General features: G+C 41.2%; 2 protein-coding genes and 1 long non-coding RNA gene across 5 annotated transcripts in view; 2 read left to right on the forward strand and 1 right to left on the reverse strand.

Annotated features, from left to right (window-relative positions):
- mtgo (miles to go) overlaps positions 1 to 23,394 on the forward strand; it is a 66,482-nt gene that overhangs the window by 16,667 nt on the left and 26,421 nt on the right. Inside the window, exons 1-3 of one of the 3 annotated variants that reach the window (XM_070209441.1) lie at positions 7,244 to 7,489; positions 8,209 to 8,674; positions 21,117 to 22,128. The exons of 1 other annotated variant lie outside the window; for it this stretch is intronic. In XM_070209441.1, coding sequence (XP_070065542.1) covers positions 21,255 to 22,128 — 874 coding nt within the window. In that variant the 5' untranslated portion in view covers positions 7,244 to 7,489; positions 8,209 to 8,674; positions 21,117 to 21,254. Of the gene's footprint in view, positions 1 to 7,243; positions 7,490 to 8,208; positions 8,675 to 21,116; positions 22,129 to 23,394 lie in introns of those variants that run through there. One more of the 3 variants, XM_002052210.4, reaches the window with a different exon arrangement.
- LOC138911293 (uncharacterized) lies at positions 1,276 to 7,254 on the reverse strand. Its single transcript, XR_011416784.1, has 2 exons — positions 6,126 to 7,254; positions 1,276 to 1,680 (listed from the first exon to the last, which is right to left on the reverse strand). It is a non-coding gene; the product is annotated as an uncharacterized lncRNA (long non-coding RNA).
- LOC116651732 (uncharacterized) lies at positions 11,046 to 20,310 on the forward strand. Its single transcript, XM_070208901.1, has 2 exons — positions 11,046 to 12,607; positions 12,657 to 20,310. The coding sequence occupies exons 1-2, from the start codon at positions 11,159 to 11,161 to the stop codon at positions 13,998 to 14,000; spliced, it is 2,793 nt and encodes a 930-aa protein (XP_070065002.1). The 5' UTR covers positions 11,046 to 11,158; the 3' UTR covers positions 14,001 to 20,310.

The raw sequence follows: 23,394 nt of genomic DNA on the forward strand, positions 1-23,394 counted from the left end.
GGCCTGTGCTGGAGAATCTTCGAAATGGGCACGTTAATTAATGCAACTGATTCCATTGAGGGATTGCTTAACTTAACAATATTTGGCAGAACGAGCGAAGCTTTCCAAAAAGTGAAATATATATTGTGTGTACTCATTTGTCATTTTTCATTTGATGTCAAATTTACCGAATTGACCGAAAAATTGCATAATGATCGGACTATAAGAACCGAAGGAAGAGACTATCAGAATGGAAGGAAGCTGGAATGCTGGTAACGGTATCTTATAGTCGAGCAAGCCCGCCCAAATCACTTTTACTTGTTTCCCGCAGAAATAAGAAGCAGCAAGCAATCAGTTCCAGTTTTTTTCCATCTTCTGTCCAAGTAACTTGACCTCGAAAAGTATTAACTAAGCTGAGCCGAACGGCGTCCTGGAAACGTCAGAAGCTTATCACTTGAAATATTCATAATAATATCACATGACAGATGCACCTGGGAAGTATGGCCAGTTACCATATATCTGCATGGGGATCCCTTGCATATCTGTGAAGGGGATCCCTTCGATTGATGGTCATTCAACTCGGTGTCGAGGAGGCTTTACGCCTTTTTTTTGTTTTGTGATTCGTCTCTGGCTTCTCTCCAGATGCAGCTACAGCTGCATCGGATTCATAGCCTGATTGGCCTCCGTTTAGGTTGTATTTATACCTGATGAGCATCGGCTCCCAGTTGCCAGTTGCACTCTCTTTGTATGTGGCCCAAGGCGGATTTAGCCATATTTATACACGTTCCTGTTTTGCTTATATTTTCTTGTATGTCGCCGTCAACTTCTACGCTCCGCTCCATTGCGGGTAGTCAACATTTTCTTCATTTCGTTCGTTTTGTACCCGTTGTACCCATTACACATGCGGCAATCGGGTATGCTCAATTTTAAAAACTCAAGAACCGACTGTATAGAAAATACAATTTACTTTGTACTTGGAGTTGATTTAGGGTATTACCAACTTACCAATACCTTTTCCTATGGCTTACATTTTAAGTTTTCCAACTAAGTTTTATTCAAAATAAGCACAGAAGTTATTTATGAATCAGTTTTTCCTAGAGTTGCAGTAAAGGAAAAACATCTCAGATTACATAAGTTAATGTTATGCTATTGCGTAGCTGATTGCAGGGTATTTATTAGTCGGGCAGCGCTGGAGAGCACTCTTACTTGTTTTGACTGTTGTTATAATTGTTGGACTGTAAAACATTGGCTCTGATATGCGCACTTTCTCCTTTAATACTTTTTGCTCTGCTAACATTGTGCTCGTCGTCATCCGCCGAGCCTGATCCGTGAACAGCAGCAGTCGCTTTAGTCTCCGCCTTCGTCTCCATCGCCCTCTCCGTCTCCGTCTCCAACGTCGTCTTTAAGGTGCGAGTATCTGTGACTCCAACTGCTAATTTGCGGCTTTCCTCAAGTCTCAAGCACTTGCTTCCGTGTGTCATTCATCAGCCACCCGCACTGCTCAGTCACTTGTTTGATTTTTCTATACTCTGTGTGGCTTTCTTTTTTTTTTTGTGGTTTTTCTTTTGACGTATAATTTTCCAGGCGGCTGGGAAATTCGGTGCTGATTGGCGCTTTTCAGTTTCGCAAATCTAACGATTTATACAAACTACAATAAAAGCAAGCAGATACCCTGTACTCGACGCTGGCTCTTCTTTTGTGCTGCAACAAAATGACAAGATCAGACCAAGTTTTATTTATAAATTCTTTTTTAACTGAAAGTTCTTGACTCTTAAATTTAATAAGTTTCAAATAAAACTGTATCTGAAACAATAATTCGATAACTTAACAATTATTTATTTCTTTGGCGAAAGCTTTATGGCATCAATTTATCTTTTTGTATTAAAAACTTCGAAATATGCCCACTGTGCGTCGTCAAAGCTTGGTAATGTATGCCAAATGGAGAAGACCAAATGCATCGGACAGATGTAACCTTCGTGAAATGAACTGAAATGGCCTTTAAATGCCACCCCACAATCTCCAGCAGGGAAGCTAACGAGTCCAGCGCCAACATCGGGAGAGGACTGTGGACCGCTTCTCGTTTGTCTTCGCAGTTAGTTCGCCCGGCTCAGTCCGGCTGGCCAGATTTAGATTAAAGTTTAGCTACAGTTTGTTTTCACCCATCCCGACAGCATTCAGAAAAAGTTGCAATCGCCACTCGACAACTGCAAAAATGTGGCCACTTCGCCAGCCAGGAGCGGGATTGGGGAGCGGCATTGGGAAGCGGGCGATTGCTAGCTGGCAATTTGAAAAGTTTGCAAAGCGACTGTCGCCTGTTCGCATGACTTGTGGCTGACAACGAAGTCGCTGGGGCAGCTAAGCTGGGCCAAAGTCCATTGGCCGCGATTTATTTTGAGTGCTGCATTTCCATTTCTTGCCCCACCGTGCCACCGTGCCACCGTGCCACAGTGCCGCGATTATTGAGGTTGGGTTTCGCTAGAGTCCGATTTCGCTTGGTTACATAAGTTGTGACAAAAATTGTTCCCTTCCCAGATTCTTAGCTGATCGCGAGTGCACCATAGAAAGCACCCATAATAAATACTTTACTCTGAGCAAACAATTTTTCATAGAGAACTTATTTGTGCATTGTTCGCAGTTGGAAGTGGCTTTATCTAATTAGCTGCTCAATTATAATTGGCAATAATTAAGATAAGTTCAATGACTATTGTTGCAAGTTCTATGTGTGTTTTTATGTGCAATATTAATAATATAATAAAATGGTTGAAATTGCAAAATCGGACATTATTTGACGGAAATATCCCAAAAAATCATCAAAAAGGTTCAATTTACGAACGAATCGGTTTATTGTCAACAACATTTTTCAACCTATCGATGATTAATTTGTTTGAATGCCAATTGATGGTAGGGATCCGAACGCATTCAAAAAGGTATAACATTTTAAAATCAGACATTATTTACCCAAGATATTAAGCAAAAATCATCGAAAAAGTTTCGATTTTCGCACCGACCACGATTTTGAAAAAAATCGTGATGATTTGGAAGGTCATATTATATTCGCGGGGAGCTATGTCGTTTTGGAACGTCATATCTCCGCGCGGAGTTATGTCGTTTTGGAACGTCATATCTCCATCGAAAAAGTTTCGATTTTCGCACCGACCCCGATTTTAAAAAAAAAATCGTGATGATTTGGAAGGTCATATCTCCGCGCGGAGCTATGTCGTTTTGGAACGTCATATCTCCGCGCGGAGCTATGTCGTTTTGGAACGTCATATCTCCATCGAAAAAGTTTCCATTTTCGCACCGACCCCGATTTTGGAAAAAATCGTGATGATTAGGAAGCTCATATCTCCGCGCGGAGTTATGTCGTTTTGGAACGTCATATCTCCGCGCGGAGTTATGTCGTTTTGGAACGTCATATCTCCGCGCGGAGTTATGTCGTTTTGGAACGTCATATCTCCATCGAAAAAGTTTCGATTTTCGCACCGACCCCGATTTTAAAAAAAAAATCGTGATGATTTGGAAGGTCATATCTCCGCGCGGAGCTATGTCGTTTTGGAACGTCATATCTCCGCGCGGAGCTATGTCGTTTTGGAACGTCATATCTCCATCGAAAAAGTTTCCATTTTCGCACCGACCCCGATTTTAAAAAAAAATCGTGATCTCCGCGCGGAGTTATGTCGTTTTGGAACGTCATATCTCCATCGAAAAAGTTTCGATTTTCGCACCGACCTCGATATTGAAAAAAAAGTGATGATTTGGAAGGTCATATCATATCCGCGGGGAGTTATGTCGTTTTGGAACGTCATATCTCCATCGAAAAAGTTTCGATTTTCGCACCGACCCCGATTTTGGAAAAAATCGTGATGATTAGGAAGCTCATATCTCCGCGCGGAGTTATGTCGTTTTGGAACGTCATATCTCCGCGCGGAGTTATGTCGTTTTGGAACGTATTATCTCCGCGCGGAGCTATGTCGTTTTGGAACGTCATATCTCCGCGCGAAGTTATGTCGTTTTGGAACGTCATATCTCCGCGCGGAGCTATGTCGTTTTGGAACGTCATATCTCCATCGAAAAAGTTTCGATTTTCGCACCGACTTCGATTTTGAAAAAAATCGTGATGATTTGGAAGGTCATATCATATTCGCGGGGAGCTATGTCGTTTTGGAACGTCATATGTCCGCGCGGAGTTATGTCGTTTTGGAACGTCATATCTCCGCGCGGAGTTATGTCGTTTTGGAACGTCATATCTCCGCGCGGAAAAATCATCGAAAAAGTTTCGATTTTCGCACCGACCTCGATTTTGAAAAAAATCGTGATGATCAGGGCTCAGGGTATAAAAAGGGGTTTTTTGAAATTCCACCCACATGTGTGGAAAATTGGCGGAATACTATGAAAAAGTTTTGGATTGTCCTGTGAACGACTTCAGACCAATTTTTCAAGATCTTTGTGCACATTTATTTGTTTTTTGTAAATTAATAGACGGAAAATAAATGTTGAGTAGAAACCCGTAAGGAGACTAGTTTGCATGGAAAGAGAAATCACGCGTGGAACTGTTGTTGCAGTTGATTGGGTATGTAAGAAACAGGATGTATTTGGCTTGGGCGCGGGCGTAGTTTGAATATTGATTTACGCAACGAATGTTACAAATGTGGCAGCAATATTCAAATGTATCTGTGGGACAGAGCAGCGCGCCGCTGAAAAACTGAAATCATTTGCAGGTTTTGATTAATTGACAAATATTTTTGGGCTCTCGGTTCGTGCAGAAACGCACACACATTGTCTAGATATTTGTGTCTCGGACGCAAAGCATTCTACAATTTGCACATTGTCAATGCGCCAAGCAACGTTTGGCTCAGTATTTAAAAGAGATACAAAGATACATTATGTGCGAGGCTGCCAAGTCTTGGAAATTCCCTTTATTGCATTCTTTCCCACACCAAGCGACCAGCTAGCTATTGATGCGAAGCGTGGAGTGAAGAGGAGTTGAGATGAGGAACGACTTGGAGACGGGCACTACAGTATCAGAGATACTTTTGGGCCAGAGATACTTTGCAGTTTGCGAAGAGTATGCCGGCTCGACTGCAGGGCTTATGCCGTCGTAGTCATTTACAGTGTCGTAAATTATATTAGAGTGTCCCAGTCCGGGGTTGTCGGGTTTGCCACAAAAGCCAGTCAAGCCGGCTGGGGCAACTTTAACATCATAATCATCACAGTGATTATGGCGATGCTGCAGTCATGCTGCCACCAAATACACTATTCATTCAGTTTGCATCTTTGTTAGTCGCACAGCAAAGCGTTCACAAGCATTCATGATTTTTCAAATTTTCTATTGCCCCAAAAGTTTTCAATTTATTCGATGGTAAACACATTGAGCTATTGTTAGTCTAGTCAGGTATATACCCTGTAATCGCTAGTCCATCTCATTTGGAGACTGCCAACTTCCAAACATACGAAATTTATTTCGACAGCAAAATAATGAACTTATAATTATACAGAAATTGCACGCAATCAATATACCCTATTTCATTTAACGAAATAAGCATAAACATGCTTCTTCCGTTCTCTAATTAGAATTTCTGTGTCAACCCACATCTGTATAAACAAAACTTTTCGCCTTGACTCAATGACTGACATATTGACATACAGAAAGCTGGGATGATTAATTTTTTTGTGATTTCATTTGAACTATTCCGGGTGAAAATAAATATATAAATAAGACAGCTTATAATAATATGAAGGCATCAAATTGGACTTGGTGTAGAGATATCTTATGCGAGATATCCTATTGTTACACCTGTTGAGTCGGTTAGATAAAATAAATATAGTCTAGGCTTGGTTAATCTAAATCTTTGAGTTGATATCTGCACATTATTTGGCTATCTGCAATTGTTGAATTCTTTGTAATTCTCCATATCTATATATATGTATGTACACAATTCTGATTAGCAAACAGTAAGAGCTGAAAGCTACAAAAATACGAAGTTGCAAGCGAAAAACTGGTTCTTCTCACGCAGACATACGCTGGCGCAAGGTAATAATGCCCAGGTAAACACGGACAAAAGCAGAGATCGCCATGTTAAGCTCGCGAGCGAGCTGCACTCGAGGCTGTCGAGCAGGAACCGCTTTGTGCCTTATGAACTACTTACGAGTAGTGAAGGGTATGTATAGCAGGAAGGTCGAATGCATATACACACACACACACACACACACACACACACATGCACGTGTACATACACATGTATGTGTGTTACGGCAGGTCGGAGCTGGGCTTCTAGTCGGGCAATCTTCGTAAAGCGAGTCGCATGTCTGTTCGCTTGGGCCGCTTCTTCTTCTTCTTCTTCTTCTGCGTCTTCTTCTTCTTCTTTGTCTTATTTAGTGGCATCCATTCAAAATTGTACCTCTAAGCTTTACAGTCTAAAGTTCAAATGCTATCGCCAGGCTGGATTTCTCGTTGGTGTAGTTATAATTGATAAAGTCGACGGCACCATTCTCAGAAATTCGGTTTCTGACCTTTGGGGGTTATCTGTTAGCAACATGATGTGGAAATCTGACTTTTGGTTTCTATTATTGTCGCTCTAACGGGCGATTTAGCAAGGGAGTTTGTAAACAATTATTTTCAGGCACTTGCACTTATTGCATTGTAATTGGATTAACTGATTTCGCCATGGCTCAATATTAACAAAGTTTCAATTCATTTGTTCGAGTGTTCGTTGGGCAAATGTTCAAACATGATCAGATGACGAATAGGTTGCGTTCGTGGCATTCTTGAGTATGTTAATATCAGCGTCAGGCCAACTGCAACCCCAATACGAGTTGCAGTTGAAGTGCAACAGATTTTCTCTTGTACTCTTTTGTTGCGGCTGGCTCTCTCTTCGACCTGCTCTCTTCGCCCACACAAAATGCAGCGTTGCGGCTGTCTTTACCGGTTTTGCTTTTACTACGATGACAACGCGGCCGCTCGTCGCTTTTTGACGTATGCATGTGCATGTGTTTGTGTGTGTACGTATGTACGTGCGGCCTATCTTTTAGATAAATATGTATCTAACGGTTGATTGCAGTAGTAAATGGCGCTCAGCTGTGCGGACCGGCCACACACTGGTTATGCGGGCGACTCAACAACGACTTTGACTTCGGCTCGGCTTCCAGTTTCGATTCCAGTCGTTTGAAATTATTTCGGACTGGGCGCGTTCCAACACGAGCGTTCCATGCAACATCGCCGCTGCTGGCAGCGTCGGCACGTTTCGTGACTGTTCGAGGGAACAGCGCCAGCATTCCGAACAGTCCGACATTAACTTTCAAACTGTACGGTTTGGCAGAGTTTCCAGCAACGGAGGCAGCAGCGCGTCGTGTTCGATGTTTTCACTCTGCCACTGCCACAGCCACAGTCACAGCCACAGGCACAGCTACAGCCACACACAATAAAATAAAAAAAAACTGAAGCAACAACAACAACTGGCATTGGGCATACTGCAAATAGGCGATTTGTTGTTGCAAAGTTAAAGCAATTCAAGTGAGTGCGCGAAGAAAATGAAACGTCGTAACGCCAAACGCACAATTCGCATAATTAAATATGAATATCAATCAAATCAAATGCAAAACATGTTCAGGGCAAAAAGAAAAGAAAATTAATCGAGAATTCAAGTTGTTATTGTTATTAGCTCGCATCCTGCTCTTTGTGCATAGATTTTAGCGTATTCGGTTTTATCTCGCTTAAGTGTATGAACAGCAAATGTTTTCACAGCCGCGACAAATACAATTTTTTTATTTATTTATTTATTTATTTATTTTTTTATTATTATATTCATGTATATTATTTTTGTGTTGATTTTGATTTCAAAAAACGAATCCGCTCTTTTCAATTGTTATATCCGGTGTAGCGGAATTTCGCTGTGTCTGAATCTGATAATATATATGTGTATGTGTGTGTGCATGTACATACACACATATTTATTAAAGTGAGAGTGTGTGTTTGCTTGCTTGCGTGCGTGCATGTGTTTGCGCGCGTGTGATTGTGTGTGTGAGAGAGAGCGAGAGAGAGAGAGAGAGAGAGAGAGAGCGAGCATGCGATACACATAAACAGGCTGAGTGAAATAGAAAATTGAGCCCAAGAAGCATGGAAAGCGTTCGAGACAATTTTTGTCTTCTTTTGTTTATTGAATTTATCGCGGTGGCAACATTGAGGTTATATAAAGATTAATTGTTTCATTTTCTTCGATTTACTTTTACCAGCGAACAGAATATTTCAACGCAGCTAACATGTACACGTACACACACACATAAACAACATATGTACATATATATATATTGATATATAGATATCGAGCCATAAGTTCATCAAATTCATATAAGGCCAAAAATCAAAAGTGCAATCAATAAGTGCAATAAAAATGCAACAATAACAACAAAAATGTTGTAAATATCGCCGCTGTGTTCATTGTTTTGTTAAAGCGATTAAAACAATTTTTAGCTAATTCTTGAATATATAAATAAAGATCAACAATACAACAACGTTAAATAAACAAACAAACGTGCAATTTTTTGAAACATATTTACATACATAAACGTTTTTAAACATTTTCCCAAACCAACAAAACAACAACAACAATATAATTAACTTAAATAAATAACAAATATTAAAGAAATATTTACATATATGCCTTGAGGATTATATCAAGACTTAAACCATTCACGAATTGTAAGTACACAAAATTAATAAATTAATTATTCCAAAACTTGTACAAGTCGGCGTTTGCGTTTGCTACTCTCACCCAACTCTTCAACTTTGAATACATAATAAGATGAAACGGAACAAAAATTAACTAAAACAAGAATTTAATTAGACAGACATATATATATATTGATGTTGAAAACCTTCACTCCATTAATCGAGCAATAATATCATAGAATGTGATCGTTGTTCGAGAATACTTTCCCAACTCTTTCGTAGCTCGCGTTGACTCTTACCAAAAATTCCCACAGAAACTGAATTTGGCCACAAAATCGGATTACAAATGAAATGACAAATAGCTAATTTATATACTGGCAAATTCACATACGAATGCGGACTTCGCATCAATCCATCTCTAGCCATAAAAATAATTCGGTTTTGTGTGCCCTTCATGTTACCCCACTCTGCCGCATCCACAAATGTGGTCACACAAGTTGTCAAGGCTTTCGTGTAGGCTTTTATCTACGCTCAGATTTAGACGACGGTTCTGGGTAGGGGTATGGGAAGGGGCAGGGCGGGGGCTTGGCTCGTCAAATTGATTGTTTTTGTTCATGATAACAAAATACATGCAATTTTGTAATTATTGTTTTACGCTCTGTTTGAGACGATTTCCAGCGTAGCCAGCGTATACTGTAGCCAGTATTTAGAGTTTTACAGCGTTTGCGATGCCCTGCACTTGGGTTTTTTTTTGCAGCGCAATTCTAGCCAATATTTGCTCGGATTTGGGCAGCAAACACAACCATAGATCGCGCATACTCTCTCGGCAAACTACAGTCCAGCCAGAACGGACAGAATCAGACTTGAAGCACAGAAAGTTGCGTGTTTGTTTAGGCTCGAAATCAAAAACAGAAATTACACAGCGCAAAAGCCAAGCGACACGTAATGGATTGGTACGAGATGACGTTGATGTTGTCAGCCCTGGGGTTATTGACTTTTCCATCTGCGCTGCGCTGGCCACTTCAATCGTCATTGCCTTCATGCTTTTTTTTTTATGTATGTAAGTGTATTTGTGCTCGTGTTTGTGTTTATGTTTATGCTTGTGTGTGCTGCTTGCGGTTCTTCACTTTTGGTTAATTTTCTTTTGACTCATCGGCCGTTGAGTGTACAAAATTAATATGAATAAATTTGTTTTCATGCTTCAAACAAAAAAGGTAACAAGTAAGAGTGCTACACTCGCATGTGCTCGCCTAAAAGATACCCTCTAGCCGGCTCTGTCACATTGATAAGACAGTACGCCCAACTAGGAAAGGGTACTCAATAGTTGTTCTTGCATATACAACTTTATTTCTATCTCTCCAGAACTCTATTCGTTCTTTACCCAAAATAGATAATGTTCGATTTTGGGCTTTTTTAGAGAGACCTAGACACCAAAATGAAGTATTTCTCGTTGTGAATATTTTTATATTCTAGAAATATTCTCCGAAATTGCAATGTTTGGCTAATATACCTGAAAACCCAGGAAAGTTCTCTATACGAAAACCATTATTGATCGTTATTTTCTAAAAAATACAATAAGTTTATTTTTGACAAATCTTTTATATTATCGATATATTTATAGATGTTGGATGAAGTTTCTGCTCTAATCTGATCTAATATTATAATGTTTATGTGCAAAAGCTTGTTGATTTATATAGTTTAAATAGGTCTATTTAAGCATATCCCGGAGTCACATATAGGACTTGTCGGCATTAAGAATTTAAATCAATCATTAATCATCTTTTCAATAAATAGTGTTGGGTAATGCAAAAAGTAGCCCAGTCTCAACATTCTGAGTATTTTTTTATTTACTGGGAAAAATTTCGCATCTATATTTCGGGATATATACTCAACGAATCAACGCTGAAAATGCTTTTTTTTATATCGGTTTTGAGGAAATGTTGAGAAACTATCAACAAAATTAGTTTTTCCCAGATATAAACATTATTTTGGGGTGATTCAAATAAATTATTAGGTAGTTTTGCAACTTTGAAGTAGAATTGGCTTACAATGATTATTATGTTTAATTGTAAATGTGGCTTGTAGAATGGTTTTGCGCAAATGTTTGAAACGCGCAGAACCAGTTATCTCCAAACCCATAAAGATCGGCATCTACAAAGCTGGAACAAAATTTGCACTTTAGATTTGCGGATTTGTTCTTTTGGCGCAAAAAATAAGCTTGCCAAATAAGAACCTTGAAAATTTGCATAAAGTTTGACTAAAGATACTAAAACTTTTCAAAACTAATTTTTGCTAGAATTTTATAAGATAAAAAGTGAGTTTAGATGAATGTATTTTGTTACATTTTTGTTTGAAGCAACTGAGTTCACGTTTTGTGGTTTCCCAATTGAAGTCGTAAAATTATTTAAAGCTATATGCACGGGTCAACTCGCATTAGAGTAACCATTGCCCGAAACATCAATTCGAAATTTTAATGTTATTGGAAGCCTGCTAAAATTATAGCACTGGGATAATATGTGCTCCAGGAGAAGGGTCCATACATGCCCTTGTGCTGTGAGATGTGCATGTCCCAGTTCAGCGCGAAATCAACTATGTCGCCCGATGGATGGGTTTCATAAGCTTCATACGCCATGTAAATGGTGTCGAAAGGCGCGGATTACCGATTGGGACTTGTGGTATGGACGTGACATTAAAGTATTCAGTGATCTGGCATCTAAATTGGATAAGCCCATACATAAGATAGCCGAGTTAATGTATGATTTCACGCTGCAGAACTATAGCGATATTTTGAATCCAAGGGGCAAGGGCTGGAACCATTGTCGCATACCGTTTTCTCGCGGGGACATTTGTGAGCGTTACATGTCCATTTTTGATTTAGAAGGTAACCTGCGTGATCCAACACATCCCAGAAGTCTGTTTAGGCTACTTCAAGTAATCAAGAGCATTTCAACGTCAGATATTGCCGATGTTGCTGAGTCAAGACCCATTTATAATTTGGCCACGATCCGTATTGCCAACGGAGCTCATGGGAATGCAACTAACAAATCTCTCAAAAATATAGACCTCGATTACATGCATATAAAAAAGAGCCACGAACTGCGCCAATTCGATATGTATGCTAAGCCCGATGTACACCCAATCCTAAACCAAAGTCACGCTTCCAATAAACCAATAGATCATCCATATCATATTAAGATTGAGACTGCCGATGTGAGACGGGCCACAATTAGCTTGCACGATTCCGATTTGTTGTTGGTAGATAAGAAGGGTCGACGTCGGGGCCAAGGCAGCAATCAGCTAGACAGCTTGCGTTTGCATCAAAAACTTATATTGCATAAAATGCTGCGAAAGAACTTGAAAGATGAGGATCCGAGTCGATTTCTTGACGCCCTGGCCAAAACGGACCTAAATGAATCCCATTCAAAGCATTTAAAACGCGTGCAAGCAGCTCAACATATATCCAACTTCTATTCGGCCATAGTGAGCGATGAGCACAAGCATCGGCATACAGTTCAAGGTCTAAAGGCAAGAAAACAGGAGCATCGGCCAGAGTCACAGCCGGCACAAACGAATGTACAACAACAAACGGTAAGAGAACGTAGATACTACGGCGAATCTCTGCCCGTGCTGTTTCACGAACCGTACGACACCAATAAGAGAACCACCTGGTTGCGTCGTCACCCGGACCAGCTACGCATGCAGGAGGACGGGCAAGTGGGCATGGCCCGTGTAAGACGCTACAGACGGGAATCAGTAATGAAGGCACTCCAGTTAGCCCGTAATCGATGGTCCATACACAGCATAAATAGCCCGCCGGTGGAGCCTGCTGTAGAATCGATAACGAGGCTACATAAGAAACCAGAGTATCGACGTGTATTTTCGTCTACTAGCAGGCGTGTCAGAAATAGTAAACATAACCGAGTCAATAATACTGGTCCTAGGTATCCAAGGGTTTCTGTTTTCAAATAAAACTTTTTAAGCACACATCCAGTTTTTAAATTTCTAATTTTTGTCAATGTTTTGCGCACCCTCCTGCCGTCTGCCGTACAGTAGAACGCTGCGTCTGCTGAGCTGCGAAGAGGAAACGCAGCCCATACTTAAATGCAGACAACTCAGTCTACACTGGCATTCGGAGGAAAGGCGTTGGTGTCTACACAATGGGAGCGTATTAAGAGAGCTGGCCACAATACTGATGAAGCCATTGCACCAAGTGTGCCGCTTCATTTTCACGCTTACTATGCGGAAGTTTGGCCAAATTCTTAATCCGAAATGCTCCCAGTGGAACTATTATCGGGTACCTTTCGTACGGCCCGACACGTGTGCGCTCTATGATGGGATTTTCGATGTTGACGGCAATCTACGCAATCCCTTGCATCCGTATATTCGTCATTTATTGGTAACGATTCTATACTACTTTCTGAATATGCCGTGCGGGGAAGCTATACAGCCGCGTCGAAAGTCGGAAGGTGACATTTTTGATCGCAGGGGGGGGACGTGCAAAAACTTTTTTGATAGAGGTAGTATGACAGCGGGCCAAGCAGCGGCCTTCAATCAGTTTATGGCCGAATCAACATTTGGCTGTGGATTTGATGATTCTAAACAGGATATGGATGGCAAAGATGGCCAAGCCGTCAGAGGTGGCAGATCTGGCGACAGTGTCATCGCTGGCAAAGGTGACAAAGATGGCAGCGGCAGCAAAGATGGCAAAGGTGGCACCGGTGGCAAAGATGGCAAAGATGGCAAGGATGGCAAAGATGGCAGCGGTGGCAAAGATGGCAAGGGCGGCAATAAGGGGAAAGGATCGGGTAACGGCGATGATGATTCTGAACGTCGTCGTCGCAATAGGCAAAGCATGAACGAAATTTCCGATTTGTACTCAAGTGTTGTGGAGAACAAACGCCCCGGCCAACTGGCATCTAAGGGCAAGAAACCAACCAAACAACCCAAATCTCGTCGTTACATGGGAAAAGACAATCGCCGTATAATGGGTCTAATGCTGCCCGTATTGATGCATGAACCGTTTGATGATTCGAAACCGTGGACTTGGGTCCGCCGGCATCCGGCACAGGAACGCGTGCTCGAGGGTACAACTGTGGGCCGCGCCAAGGTGCATCGTTATAGGCGTAAAACTCTTGAGATACAATACCAAAACGCAAATAAGCACTATTCGGTGCACAGCTTATATTCGGTTGGACATGACGGCTCAATTGGCTCCACGGGCTACTTTGGCAAAGGCCACCACTATAAGAAAGGCATGCCAATGCTCAAATCCTTTAACTACAATAATTTAAACGATAAGACGGCTGTTAATGTGACGAGCTTACCGACAAAGACGCCAAAAAAACCAAAGAAGTAGTGCTCATGTCAAAGTCATTTTCCATAAACAACAAAAGTTGAGAAGAGAATGAAAGCAATTCCAACTAACAAGACACAATATGATAATTTATGAATAAAATAAATTTTTATTTTTATGCAAGAATTTATTGTAGATATTTTAGATCAATCGCATATCAACATCGAACAATCCGAATATGTAGCTCTTATTAGAGAGATCTGCCTTAAATATAGACCTTGTTGGAAAAGTTGTCAGTTCCAATAAGCTTTTCATTTTAATATCAAAAATCCAATCTAAAGAACTATCGAAATGCATATAATCACATATTGTTTGACATGCGTGACATGCACATGCAAAAAAGCAAGTGCGTAGCCAAAAATTGAATATACTCCCGTACAGTTTGTGAACAGTGTATGCAATTATAGCAAACCAAAAATATTACTAAACTTAATTTTCGAAAGGTAAGCGAATTTGATTGTTTCTACACAAGAACTTTCTGGCTTTCTATACAAATGCGATATAACTCGCAGCAATTACAGATAAGTTAATTGGCCATGTACACCACGATTTAGAACTGAAATTGGGAGCCGCATCGTACTTACTAATTTGATATATGAACTGTGATATGATTCCTAAGCAATAGGCCAATATGTCGAGTTCTCTATGAAACTGCTTGCATCTAATCACATTTGTCATGTACATAACACATAATTATTACTATTCCTTAACATGCAGAGCATTGCTTATAGATGCTTAGTCCGTTGTATTAGCAGCTCAAGGCCTGCTACAGGGTATCTGATAGTCGACGACTCTCGACAAGAGCACTCTTGTTTTTCCTGCTCGTGGAGCCCCGATCAAGATGTGGCATAATTATTGCGCATTTACTAAGCGACTGCGGCGTAACATGCGACAAGGGGAATGAGTGTGTAGAGGGGTCGTGGTGGGTACGGTGGAGGGAGGGGGCAGACTTCCTCTTTGCATGTTCTGGAAAGTTAAGCAAAGCATGGGGCAAGCTCAACTCTCTATACATAGAACTTTGAATTTTGATTTCTGTTGTCGCAACTTCCTCATGCCGACTCAAGCTCATTTCTCCTTCTCACATTTACGCATGCATGTGCGTGGCGCTTGCCAAGATTTAGACAGAGATAGATGCTGCCAGTGCACACACAGTACATCAACTGTGCAGATACTCTCTCTATATAGATATATAGTTTCCTGATCACAACAGGGATTGTCAATTCACAGAGTAAATAAAGCTATAAGTCGGTCAACTGATCTGCTTCGCATTGAAAATGTTGCAATGATTCGAAGTTGACTTCTTCTGCCTGCTTTATGCTTATTCATTTCTACCAGGACGCTTGCCAAAAATCAGGGCTGTTTGTGTTCGTATGTTAGTCTCATACACTTACTTTTCCATGTTTGTGTGTGTGTGTGTGTGTGTGGATACATACAGGCTCTGTCTGTTTGCATGTTAGGCCGAATCCACTTAAATCGATAAAAACTATGAAATCTGTTCGGGGCGTTTATGCCGCCGACTGTCGACTGACGACTGTTGGCTGCTGGCTGCTGACTGCTGAGTCCGGCCCCTCGCTTTGACTGCCTCGTCTCGTCACGCATACGACATGTGCGCCCGATGATGCGCCTCCATTGCTTTGGTCGGTCGCCACTCATTTTTCGGCCATGTTGCGTATGCTGTCAAATCTCTTCCGCTCCAGCCTTCGATGTTGCTGGCATTTTTTCTTGGCAACAGCTACCGAAATTTTTAGTCATTGTTGTTGGAATGTCCGTTCTGGCACCGACTTGGCCCAGGCTCATTGTTCTAAGAGGCAGGGGGGTTAGGGCGGGCATCGTGCGTTAGGCGGGACACAAAATGGCAAGCAACCGAGGCAGCAGTTCCGTTCTTTTTTTTACTGTTGTCAAGCCGACAACACAAATACATATACTTATAGACGAGTGTGTGTGTGTTTGTGTGTGTGTGTGTGTGTGAGCAAAGGCGCCGCCATTAAAGCATCCCAAGCGAATGGGCTCAAAAAAAAAAACCGTTAGCAACATTGCTTTGGACCAGCCCGATTCCCAATCTTAAGTTTGATTTTAACGATATATTACAAAACACACAGGATAATCAAGAAGGTATTGCGCGGGCAAGGGTTTTTATTTTCTTTTTAGTAACACATTTCCGCCGTCGCCAATGGGAAAAAATGAAACACATAAATTTCCATTACACATAAAGTGTGAAACATGGCTACAATCAATTTTTGAAAATGATTCTTATAAATATTAGATGAAATATAAAACATTTGTCACATTTCAATATGTAACACACAGTTTTGAAAACATATTCCCACCTTGTCTAAACTATTATAAAACAATCAGCATAGGAGTCTATGCCTTGAACAAAAATCCGGCACAACGAAAAGTTTAATGTAGTTAGTTTGACTTAACCTCGGCGACTTTTCTAAGTGATTATCTTGTACATGCATGTATTTTAGACATATAATATCCAATTGAGGTTCTTATATTAATACAAACATCACGCACTCCTAATGGCACATTTATTCGGATTGCGTGTCCAGATTTTACAATGTTTCTCATCATTAAAAGTAAAAGAGAAAAAAACGCATATCTTGTATGTAATTATGAAGAAGTGTCGCTTGAATATAATTATTAATCTTCATCTTGAAATGATACTGATACGATGCAGAACCTTGATATCAGGAATGCGTATATATCCTATGCAATTTAAAGAGGTGTTTTGATTATGATGTGAAAATAACCATTTTAAAGTTACCTCTATTGCATTTCTATTCTTCTATTCACACCGTCAACCTTTTCTTCCTTGCCCGTCTTCAGAATAATTGCTACATTTATGAGATAAGTTTTTATTGTCGACAACAATCAAATTACATTTTAGATTTAATGGCCTCGACACTGTGTGGCTTAGCTTTCGTATCCGTTGGCTGTCGCTGTTCTCGCCAAACTTAAAAAAAAAAAAATGCCATAATTTATATCGTTACTAGAGTTTCCTTGGCACGCGCACATGTGGCAAGACAAAGGGGTGGCAAGCCGCAATTTCAGCTTTCAGCATTAAAATGTATGAAATTGCATATTTCTACGAAGAAGACAACAATGGCTCGGATATTCGCTTTATTTATCATTTGCCATTCGGCATGTCGACACATTAGTTTTCCTGACCAATTGCAAACTTTGACAGCCAACAGACTTGCGTAGATAAGAAATCGGATTCTTAGAGCGTTAGGGCAATTGAAATGCATAACAATCAGAGCACATAATACTTCGATAATTGGGCCTTGACATGAAATATCCTTTAAAGAATGTACATATCAAAGTCTGTTATGAGCTACTGTTTCCACAAACACATGAATACGATCTTATTTGTTTGCGATATCAGCTCTCCTTACCATAAAATCGATATGCATCCATTTTGGTTAAAGAGATTTTCATTTTTTGTAAAATTGTATTAACTGAAGTTTGAAGTCTTACTTCTTAGACATATACATATGCCCGACTCAAGCACTTTTGTTATGTCCATGTTAGAGATAAAAAGTGTGGAAATGCTTATCAACTCTTGTAATAACAAGTAAAAGTGTTAAAGTGCGGAAGCTGCGATATGTAAAAGACTTTTCTCTGTTCATTGAACTAAGTTGTTCACATTCCATCATAAATTTGCTGGCCATGATGATATACTAATACTTATAACTATATACTTATTTCGTCTCAATTGGCGTAATAGAATAGAATAGATCTTTGAGTTATATATGAAATGTCAGGATTAATATGGAGTTGTTGTATGTGTGTGTGTGTTTACTTTGACTAATTTGGAGAACTGATTATATGCCCTCTTGAGCACATTGTTTGGCATTAATTTGCAAACAAATGTATTTATGTACGTACAACAGTTGTTGGATAGTTTATGCAACCGCTGTAATTAGCCACTGAGGTTTTTGCATTGTTATGTGCCAAAAGCTGGATTATGCAACCGACAGCCGACTGCAAATTGAAAATTTTCGAGCATGGAAGAAAAAGTGAACAATAACCAGAAATGCCAAATCCGATACTATTTGCATAAGTTGCTCTCATGCGGCTATTTGGCTTGAGCTTCTTTCTGTCAGCGATCGGTTGGCTAAATAGTGTGGAAAACGTACTACGAAGATGTCGCGACAGCGGCTGTGTTATGTGTTGTATATAGAAAATTGTGATTTTCCAAAATCTCAGCCAGTAAAATATGCGGCAGCAACAACAACAACAACTAAATCGCAGGCGCATATTGAAACTTGCCGGTGGTTTCTTATGCAATTAACTTGATTGGTAAATGTTGCAACATGTTGCATTTAACTGACTGACTGAATGACTACTTATCTTGTTGCCAGTGTGAAACCACAAATTATTGATCAGTTGCAGGAGTACATCGGCTGGCAGGTGGCAGTTGCCAGGTGGCGGGGAGATCAACCCAAAAACCATTTCGACGTAGCGGAATAACCACACACTGCGCCTTGAATCTGGCTGCCCCCCTCCTCGGCCCCTGGCAGCGAGCGTGGCCAAGTAAAACGGGCACAATGACAGCCAACAAAGAGGTGCACACCTATACACCTATACACCTATACAACGCGCAGAGCCGCAGACGTGGCATGCTTGCAACTTCCAGATACTTCGCTTGTCGTCATCGCCGAACTGATGTGCTCGAGCGGAGCGCAAAGAAAGCTGCGAAGTGAACGCCATTGACTGTGTGGCAGTTGCCGCTCTCTAGCCGCCTCTTTTTCATCGCTTTAGTCAGTACCCTATTCATGTCTTGGTCGCCGGCTCTCACTAACTTGGCCAACATGTCTATTAACGGTAACTAGGTAAATGTTAGAAATTGCCGTTAGAAAATTGCCTCTGTTGTTGCTGCATTTGCGGTTGATGCCCCACCGTTGCTCCTACCGTTTGTGGCCACTACTCAAAATTGGGTTTTTAAAGCCAAGGTATCGAAGAAAAAACCAAACCACCGAAGAATGCAATAGGCGCTCGCCTTTTCTACTGGGCTGGCAAATAGGAAAGTCAACCAAAAACAACCCAAATGAATTTCAATAGAACAAAGTGAAATTTGCAGCTTGTCGTTTGTCAAATGCATGCCAAATCGAAATTACAAATTCTTGGCTTTTGATTCACATGCAAATATAATAACAGAAGATATTTCTCAAACATAACATTCATACTCTTTACCTTAAAGGTAAATCCAGATAATTTGTTTTTCCCGTGTTATCGACCACATTCCTCAGATCTTTAGAAACTTGATTTGCATTTAACTTGAATGTGTCGTCATCTGTGATTAGATGAGATGGCTTCTTTAAATCGTCGCATATTTCGTAAATAATTGATGATATCCTCTCTAAGGATACTTAACAAAAGCCAAATGCATATTTTATGTTAGAGCTTGCCAGATTAATTTCCTTTGCGCATTTTCATAATCGGATTATCAGTCATTCCTCAAGTCTTAAGATTTACCACAATGCCAGACACTGAATCGATACTGATTTTTGATTATACGGAAGCAGCCGCTGAAGTTAGAACAAGTGGACTTATCAAGGCGCTGTAGGTGTCGCAAATACTTTGCCGGTAAGAGGCCCGCCGGGACAAGCCCCTCATTTGGTCGCTTACGCTTCCACTTAAAAGCTGGTCTAGACACTTCTGACACAAATGCGCAGGGTCTAAGCGCGTCTCGCTACGTATATATTCCCAGACACTGTCTGACATTTAATAGAAAAAAAAAAGAAGGCAATTGCTAAGCTGCGTAAATTTCCGCGTGTCGTCGTCAACGATGTTGGCGTCATTGCTGACGGTGCGTGTTGCTATTGTCTGGAACGTGAGTAGGTGTGAAGCACTTGAGACAGTCGCAAGAGCACATATTGAGACAGGTGGAAGCAGACTCGCCCATTGTTTTTTGGTCTAAGATTCGGATACGGTTGCCCGCTGCCTGCTGCCTGCTGCCTGATGCACTATATCAATTAGATAGGATTAAGCATGCGACCTGCGGGATGGTGAATGATGCCAACCAACATCTCAAACATTAGCCCATTTAGTTGCGTTCTAGGATTTCACTTGAAACATCAGCCCTTAAAGCTACTTTAGTCAATGTTTTCAAAATAAATGCATTAGGCGATGGCTCAATGAACTCTATAACTGGATATACAATACCGAATGACCAACACCTTTGTCAAAAACTGGCAGCCAGCATGGAAGGTGCGATAAATGCAACGTCAGGGCACGTAAAATGGGCGAAAAGACAAAAGAAGCCCATTAAATAAAAGCTGCATTAACAGCTAAATAAAAAAAAGCAGCAACAACAACCTAGTGGTTTTAGTTGCCAACGTAAAAACAAAGGCATCATATTTCGTCACAGACGAAAAGAGGTTGAGTATTAAGCGTGTGGCTAAGGGGAATCCAAGGGAAGCCGACGGCGTGAAGCCGTGAATCCAATCAAATTAAAATACGCTTTATTTCTATACCGTTCACATATAAATATAACTGATGAGTACTATCCGAGTACTATTTCTTGCGCGGGCCTAGTTTTTACCTTTGATTTTTTCACTCTTCACACTTCCACCCATTTTCCGATCATGAAAATGTTCCAATATTCCTCTAATGCTTTGAGGTGGTTTGGAAATGAATTTTAAGTTACGAGAGCTGCAATCATTATTATTAGAATTAACCTAAAAGCTTGTTCTCAATTTTTCATATAAGATTTTGTCTCAAGATGCTGATCAAAATGAAAAAATTAACTTGAATAAAAGAACAAAATTACCATAGGCTAGAGTATAGCGATATTTTGGAACTATGGAGCTTTATGTTCTAGTTTTATTTATGTTTTCCCATACTAAAACTACCTTAATCTGCCCGTCCCTATGCGTAAAGTGTTAAAGTGCAGCTAAAACTGTTACAAGTTGCTTGGAGACGTTTGATTTATTTAATTGGAGATGACAGACGCACTGTCCACAGCTCCGATCCCAATAACGACCCGAACAGGAGCAGCAAACGCAAACAAGTCCGGTTGACTATCAAGTAAAGCCTAATGGAGCTTTGGAGCTAGTTATTAATTGAAGCCCAACCCTTTTGCCGTCTTCTTTCAATGTTTTATTGCAGATAAACGCGCATATTAGAACTATAAAAAGTCTCACACGCGAACTAACATTGCAGAGACCCGTGAGATAAACATGTTCTAAGAATCGACAAACACCAGGAAGGGACAGAGCAACTGTTGCAGATTCTGAGGCCCCTAGCATGGTGCGACTTAATGTTACCGAACAGCAAAGTAGCCGTAATCTTACAGCCAGCAACAATAACAGCCACGTCACCGGCAGCAGCCACAATGCGGCCAGATGCTCTTCCTCAACATCGTCCACGACGAGTCTGAATAGCAGCTCCAAGTCGAAGGCCGCCTCGCCAGCTGGCAATATCGTAATGGTGCAGAATACACCGCTTCCAGCACCGCAGCTACATTCGCAGCCCGCACCGCAGCTGGCAGCGCCATCTCAGTTGCAGTTGCAGTTGCAACAGCAGCAGCAGCAGCACGCCGCAGCGGACGGCAGTTCCAGCAACTGCTCGCTGCCAGCGTCGCCGCCACTGCTGCAGCAGACGGCGACACCGCCTCAGGGTGCCCAGATAGTGCCGCCAGTCTGTGCGCTGCACCATCCGCAGCAGCAGCTGGCTTTGCTGGCGGCCATGCAACACCATCATCATATGCTGCAGCCTCCGCCGCCGTCCAACAATGGCATGGGGCACCATGGGCCCAGCCCGGCAGCAGCGCACGAGCAACAGCCCCAGGCACAGCCCCACGAGAACGGACACGGCGGCATCTCGCCCAACGGCAGCTCTGGGGACTCCTCGGCCAGCAGCGTGAGCAGTGTGTCGAGCAATAGCGGAGCTGGCGGCAGCCAGGGAAATGGCGCAAGTAATGGCACCAATGGCATTGGACCGCCAGTTGCAGCCTCGCTGCCTCCGGGGCCTCTATATATTCAATACCCGGGCGATTTCTTTCCATCGGAATACTACATTGCACCGCACCCGCACGAGGGTATCTGTCCACAGCATCCACACCATCCGCACGCGCATCAGCATCATCACCAGCCCATGTGCGCCATCTCGGCGGAATATGGTGAGTTATCCCATCGAATTTCCCTCCGGCTGTTGGCTGCTAATTACAGCCATCATAATCCCTGCACAAGCGCCACTTTGGCAGCCGTCAGACATCTCACTTCGTCATGAGAAACTTTGTTAAGCCTCAGCTGGCTGTGTTTAACTTCACATTCTATGACTAGATGACGCTCAAAACTGCGCTCCCAACTCTGTGGCTGCACAAACTTTGGGTCTTTGCCTTTGCAGATGTTTGCCAGATATTGATGGAAAATTATGTTCATAATTTGAGCTCTTTTCAACAGCTAATTGGCTAGCTTGGCATAGCTTAGTGAATTTAATTCTCAAGATTACATTGGCGCTTCCAAGGGAAGAAACAAAACTATAGTATCTGTATCTGAAACTGGCCCGAGGCGTGACAACATACGCCCACGCAAACCATGTTGTTGCGCGCACTCGACAGAAATAATCTAGCTAGAAATAGGGTGCCCTTGCAAATCGGAAAAATAACAATAATAATATTTACTAGAAGATACATTTAATTCATTTAATGAGAAAAGAAAACAATGAATTTAAATCCATATATTCCATATAAAAACATAGAAATAAACTTGTCAGGCTCTAAGGAAGCAAATTTAATATGGGCTAAAGAAACGCGTATACCTCGTATTTTAGTTAAATTTCACTCAAAATATACAATTGAAATATCAAATAACCAAAGCGCCCTGTACGCGTATATATAAACATATGGATGTAGATAATTGACGTATCTCTGTAGAAACCACACTCACATTTCGACTTCTGTTCGACAACAACTTTTATCAACACCCACATTAATAGTACGTTAGGCCAAAGTTGTTTAACTAGAACTGGGACTCGGGCTAAGCCCAAATTAGTATCAGGTCAAGCTTCCATTTTTGCTAGCGCCACAATCGAATGTGATTCGGTATAAAGCAAAAACTCAAATAGATATTAACTCATCTGTTTGTGGAAGGAAGGCAAATTGAATTGAATAAAATCGGATTTAACGCAACTAAGAAACATTTTCTTATTAGTGAGTGTCATTAACACTAATTGGTCTAGTCAAGCCGTCAAATATTGAATCTTCGACTATTATCAAGAGAGAGCTGAACTCCCCTTATGTATGCGAAACTAAAGTCGGGCAGTTAGTTGAAATGATATTAATTTCAAATTGACAAATTAAGTTAAGTGCCGACAACACACGTGGCAAGTGTTAATTGCATCTGGCTGGAGTTGAAAGCTGAGTCGCACCTTAAACATATTTCTC

Source organism: Drosophila virilis, chromosome 4 (genome assembly GCF_030788295.1).
Source record: "Drosophila virilis strain 15010-1051.87 chromosome 4, Dvir_AGI_RSII-ME, whole genome shotgun sequence".
Classification (NCBI taxonomy): Eukaryota; Metazoa; Arthropoda; class Insecta; order Diptera; family Drosophilidae; genus Drosophila; species Drosophila virilis.